General features: G+C 34.9%; 1 protein-coding gene across 1 annotated transcript in view; it reads left to right on the top strand.

Moving 5' to 3' along the window:
* The first annotated feature begins 3,234 nt into the window (after positions 1 to 3,234).
* LOC112515426 overlaps positions 3,235 to 6,658 on the top strand; it is a 5,254-nt gene continuing 1,830 nt past the window's right edge. The window contains exons 1-3 of the mRNA XM_025122243.1: positions 3,235 to 3,446; positions 3,567 to 3,656; positions 4,440 to 4,679. Coding sequence (XP_024978011.1) covers positions 3,636 to 3,656; positions 4,440 to 4,679 — 261 coding nt within the window. The 5' untranslated portion in view covers positions 3,235 to 3,446; positions 3,567 to 3,635. The remainder of the gene's footprint in view (positions 3,447 to 3,566; positions 3,657 to 4,439; positions 4,680 to 6,658) is intronic.

The following is a 6,658-nucleotide window of genomic DNA, read 5'->3' as shown; positions in this document are numbered from 1 at the left end:
TTGTTTGGGTTTTAAATTTTAATTGCTATGTTTGAATACGGTAGCACCTTTCAAAATAATACGGTAGCACCTTCCAAAATAATACGGTAGCACCGTTGAGAAACCTAAAAATTTTACCCTTCGGAGGCGAAATAATACGGTGGCACGTGCCACCGTATGCTCCCATACAGGTCCGCCCTTGGTTTGATATTTGTATTAGGTGCCCACATATTCACTTATGAACATTGTTTGACATTCATGTAGATTCAATGTGAGGAACATTGTTCAACATGTAAGTTCAAAGTTATGCACATTGTTCAACATTCATCTTAAACATACTGTAGGTTCAATGTTATGAACATTGTTCAACATGTATGTTCAATCTTATGCCCACATGTTCACTTATGAACATGTAACTGCTTATTACAAACGCTAAAATCATGCAATCCTTAGAAAATGTAACCGTCTATTATTATACATTAAAAGCAAGACCAAATAGACATTTACATTCTTACCCTCATTAAATACCTATATCATATGAATCAACTAAACATATTCTTTGTTTCCGATTGTTGAATAGAGGTTTCTAAAGTTAATAACTTTTTATTAGTTAACAAAAGAACTTGCACCTATATATACAGGGAAAGTTTCATTTGAGAAGTAAAGAAATGATCTTATCTCTTCATCCGGTCAACATTTGCGACTTTGGCCGTGAATCACCGGACAATTCCTCGCATGGATATGCGCAATATAGAGGGGTAGTTTCATAACTTTTACAAATAGACGACCAATGCTTCATTTGTGAACCCATGTGATATACAAACACATGTCAAACAATATGTTAAATTATAGCTTTTGATAAAAAAAATGTAAAAAGATGGTTTTATATCGGCTCTCACAAGTTTGTAACCCCTTTTGTGGTTCTCATTTGATTATTGTCCTATATATGTGTATATATAATACCCTGTAATTATCATAATTATAATTTACCAAATATTTGTACTTATTCTACAAGACAAACCATTTTATCAATCAACATGATTTAGTTCAGGTTTCTGATAATAGAAGCAAACGTATTGTTTGTGTACGACCCCATAGGTTTACATACTCATTGACAGTATTTCTGTGTAACAGGTGTCGTAGGTATATAATAACTTACATCATTTATTTCACATTGTGAAACAAAACAATATTCCTTATGTGAAACAATGTAGTTTGTTTCACTATATGAAACAATATATTGGTTAACACTTAAATGTTGTTCCGCACTAAGAAACAAAATAGTGTCATTGATATAAAATAGTAAAATGCTGATTTACATAGTGAAAATATACAATATGAAACAAAGTAGTGTTGTTTCACAACGTGAATAACAAGTGTCATTGACGTGAAATTCACAAAGTGAAAATAGCATTGTTTCACTATCTGATAAAAAATAAGTGTGATGTGAAACATGACGTGTAATATTGAAATTTTATTTCGTAAAATGAAATAATACTTGTAATGTTTCATGTGAAATTATAATGATTAAAGAATCTAAAGTTATATGTCGATATAGAATAAACATGCTGTGCCGGGTGACTGGAATCCTCTGACGGAACACATCGTCAATAAAAGAAAAGGGTCCCTGCCAGGGCGCACAGAGGTTTGTCCCGGTCCAAACGGTTTACCCGCTTTCCTTCCGACCTTGGTTTTACCTACTGATGACGGGGCAACATCGGGATATCAAATAAAATAAAAACAAGCCTTTATTTGACATAATCTTTCAATTTAAATTTTATTATAGTTGATATATGGATTAAAAACAATGTTTCATTTTAGTTTTAAAATATAAAAAACCTATATGGATAATGAGTTGGACTCTAGTGAGAAGGGAAGTTATCGTGAAAAACGTAAGAAGAGATTTACATCATTGGATCAATCATAGTTGGATGTTAACACTAATGAGGTGCATCGAGGTGCATCGAGATGCACCAAATCAAATCCTTTTTAAAGTGCAATTCATGAGTGGACATAAGATTAAAAGTAGGAGTGCTCAAAAACCTGACCAACCCGATCAACTCAACCCAACCCAACGCGAAATAACTCAACTCGAAGCAACCCAATGTTTAATCGAGTTGTAAAAGTTTCAAACCGTAGGTATTGATTTACTATTATTTGAACCCAACCCGATGAACCCGATATCATTTTATTTCTTGGATTCAATATGATGGTTGAGTTTATATTAATATATACATTAGACAATTACATTATCACATATGCTCTTCATATATACATATTTTCAATCTATTCTCCATCTCTATATAACTCATTCGTATAAATGTCCAGTAACTATGAACATATATATGTAAATTGAGAAAATTAATTAAATGTGATATACGTAAGAAGTATGGATAAGTCGTATCAAATGGTTGATGATGAAAAAGAAATTATGAGTAGAGAAATAACATATTCAAGGTTAGAAAAATATTTTAATGTACCAAAGTATCAACCCGACTAACCCGATCAACCCATACAGTTTGGGTTGGGTTGGGTTGGGTTAAGATTTTTCAAACCGCAAACATTGGATTGAGTTGTTCAAATGTCTTCAACCCGATCAACCCAACCCATGAGCACCACTAGTTAAAAGTAATCAAGAGTTCAAATATCTTATTACGCTTCTCATTATAACTTCTCTTCTCTTCTCATACGATCCTTGGTCCATAGATAATTCAATGAAAAATAAGATAAATTAAAACATAATCAAATGAGAAGGAACATAGGAACCCACTTTGCAAACATTTTACCGATCCACTATAAGAAAAGTGAGTTTCAGCAACGTGTTTTTAACGGCGAAAAGTTTCATCTGTAAGCTATAGTGACAACATATCGTCTCTATAAATGACTTCTAAAGATAAATGAATTTTTTTTATTAACCTGAATATTCCGACTAATTACAGGGTGACCACCTGCTTTGCAGTTAGCCCGGAATCGCATTTGAACTTCCATAGCCACAAGGGGATTTGTATTTCTCCTTGGATAGTTGGATTTGAACCCAGGACCTGCAGACACTTTTGATCTTTAGAGCCGAAACTCAAACCAATCAGACACCACCCTCATGGTTGATAAATGGACTTTTGATGACGATAAAAAATCATTGTTAAAACCTTTGTTTCTTGTGTCGGGATAAAAATAAACAACATTATTGAGTTGCAAATTATGGGAGGGTGAAGCATGGAAACGTGGTTCGATAAAGTGGCATTGGAGAGTCCGGAAAGGAGAACACGGGAAATCAGTGACACCTCAATTGGCTCACTGTCCCAACTCCCAAGCCACCATTGGCGACCACCGTAATTAACACCTCTAAGCTGTCCAAATATTCTCTCAATCAATTATAAATACCCCAGTTCTTCGACCACCATATTCTGAATTGATTTGATTGTCGTAAAGTCTCTCTTATTTATCTGTATTCAAGCTGTCATCTTGCTGTATGTTGTGCTTCCTCTCTCACATACAACACTCTCATATTGTTCATTCTCATGTTGTTTAATTTGATCAATGACTCTGTGTGTTGAGCTTGATTAACCTTGTGGATTGTTTTCTTGTAGTTTTGACCAAAACCAACGAGCGATTTTGGATCCTTCTCTTTGGTGTGTAATTGAGAAGATCTGATTGACATGGAAAATCGCAAGGATGAGGTATGATTTCCTTCTCTTCTTATCACTGTTTGTATTGTAGTCTCTGTTGTTTTATGATTTTTTTTTTAGGATTTCTGAATTTTAGCTACTGATAACTGAGGTGTAATTTTATGTTCGATGATTCTTTTCTGATTCCTTGGTAGAAAGTTGAAAAACGTTTGAAAGTGATGTTATGTGTACTCGGATAGGGTTTGATGCTTGAATTTCATTCGTTTCACTGAGCAACTGGCTCCTAGCTTTGTCAACAGTGAGGATGCGAAAGTTGAGTTTTGAGGCGTTTGGATTTGATATGGTTGATAACTTTCGATTGTGTGATGTGATGATTGGTCAAGAAAAGTTTAGAGCTATGGTTTCTGCTACTCCTGCCATTTTTGCCATTTTGTAGGGCAAGGATGGGAGTCGATTTGAGTATATTGGCTCTCACGATTGTTTTGATTCCCTTCTCTTTTTCCAAAATAGGGCATGGCAAGACTGTTTCTGAACCACGGTTTTTGGGTAGCTACTGCCGGCCATGTTTGAATAATCAAAGCATAATGATGCTGAACATTAAAATACTTTGACACTTCATAAGATGCAAATTATGCTTGACTTTTTGAATATGTGCGTTGTCCCTCTTGAAAAGGTTCAATGTTTGGAGAAGTAACTCACATTTGTTTATGAAATTTACCATGAATGTAGATTGTAGGTCGTTCCATTAACTAACGAAGCAAAACTGTTTTCATTTCCCCATTGTATGTGCTTTAGATGGTGTTACAGTGGTAATAACTTGTTTAAGTGGTGTAGAAAAATGCACCATGGCTATCAGTGCCCCAATTTGGGGACTGGGATCAAAAGGGACCACTCCCAGACTATTCTTTGGATTTCTCAAAGATCAGAGAGATGAGGAAACAGAACAAGAGAGATATATCAAGGGCTAGCATTGGTAACGAAGAAGAACTCATCTCTTCCAACACTGCCAAACTCAATACAGCAAACAACAGTGCTCCTCACCACAGTTATGAGGAGGACCACCACTCTCCAACTGTAAGCAACTTCACTTTCATATCCCATCTCTGTAGTACTACTTTTATTGCATCTTTCCTAAAATAATAGTCTGTTTTGGATTCTTTAGAATCATTGCACAACATTTTTAGTTCAAATCACTGATTCACAACAGTTGCTGACAGAAATTTTAGTCACTGCATTGAAGTGTACAATAAATGGTAAAAATTCAAACGCTTAGGTGCTAACATATAGAGACTCCATACCATATTGTATTTTGGAAAATGCTCGTCTCTAATATCATTAGTTAATAGGGCTCTCATTTCATAATCATAGTGCCATAGTTTGGATCTCTCTTTACTTTGATGGGATTATTTTCTGCTAATGCTTGCTTTATGTTGTCCCTAGTACCTCTTTCGTTTAATAAACAATAAGTAGCTATCATAAGTAGATTGCACATATCCTATCTCTTTGTTCTCCAGATCTTACAATTAAATCAAACATCTTGTATCAAATTACCCTTAATGATGGGTTTGAGTATGCAAACATGATCAACCATTTCAGCAATCTTACCACCGCCCTGACAAACCACCACCAGCGCCATGCACCGCCATAACAGCTTGGCTGCATAATTTAAATTTTACCAAACCAATACGCCAAGCTAAGTTCTATTGGAGTATTGGCTTTTGGATGTCTAGTTATTCTCAAGTCGATAGGATCAAAGTTGAAGCTCTAGTTGCTGTCAACAAATACAAAGAATAGCTAGGATACACTCAACCATACCTTGGCTAAGAAGGCAGCTGGTGGTGGGACCTCAACCGTTGCTGATTGTTTAGCTGTTTCCTTTTCATGGTCTACATCTTTGTCAAAATTTGTTTGGCTCGCACATGACAATTTTGGCTCATGATGTAGACACACATGTAGATAAATCCACAATTAGACGTAAGTTTGGAAACATGACATGATAACCCAAACCAAACGATCGTAATATATCCTACTCAGAAGGTGGGGTTGGGGGTAAGTGGGGTTGGGGGTAAGATGTATGGAGCCTCATCTCTATCCAAAAGAATAGAGCAGTTATTTTTTATAAAAGCCGGAACTAACATATCCCCATAATCTAAGGCGAAGGAACATGTGAGAAGGAAAGTTATGGTGAGAAGCATAAGAAGAGATCTGAACCCTTGATCACTTTTAATCTCATGTCCACCCATAAATTGCGCTGTAGAAGGGAATTGATCTAGTGCATCCCAGTACACCTTATTAGTGTTGATATTCAATTAGGATTGATCAGGGATGGAGATTTCTTTTTACGCTTCTCTCTATAATTTCCCTTCTCACCGAAACCCAACCCCATAATCTAAACCACATAAACTTTAGACAATAAGGAATGCCAGGTGCTTAAGCTTTCCTTTCGGTTATGCCAAGAGGTTGTAACGTGCATACAAGTCACAAACTGCCCTTAGCATGGTTCTTCTTTTTTCCCATTTACTGATATTATGGAAAAAATCAACGTATTTTGGTCCATTACCTATTTTATGTAACATACTTTCAAAAACTTAATTTTTTGGTATCTTATAACATAACGTTTCAAATATTTAGGTATCGAGTTATATATGAGAATGCATGAAAATGGAATGTAATTCAGTTTGATTTCTACTTTATTTAACGTGGTTTGATCTAAATGTTTGAGATAAGATCACCACATAAGATATTAGAATAAGATTTGAACGTAGGTAACAAGAAAGATGCTATGGGAATGTGCAAGCATGTTATCACCCAATAATGTATGGTTGGCATGGAATGTTTTTATAAGTTATTAATGAATCATTTCTATCTTTTATTTAAAAATTTCTATCTTAAAAAGCTCGTACTTTTCACAAGCCAGGGTGGATTTACATAAGCACTTCTTTTTACCTTTTTGAGATAGACAACTGGTCTAAAAACAAACACACACACACACATATATATACATATATACATATATATATACATATATACATATATATATATATATATATATA

This window comes from Cynara cardunculus (assembly GCF_001531365.2).
Source record: "Cynara cardunculus var. scolymus isolate 2C chromosome LG 7, CcrdV1, whole genome shotgun sequence".
In the NCBI taxonomy this organism is placed as follows: domain Eukaryota; kingdom Viridiplantae; phylum Streptophyta; class Magnoliopsida; order Asterales; family Asteraceae; genus Cynara; species Cynara cardunculus.
Note: the sequence above shows the minus strand (reverse complement) of the source record. Positions and strands in the feature narration are given on the sequence as shown.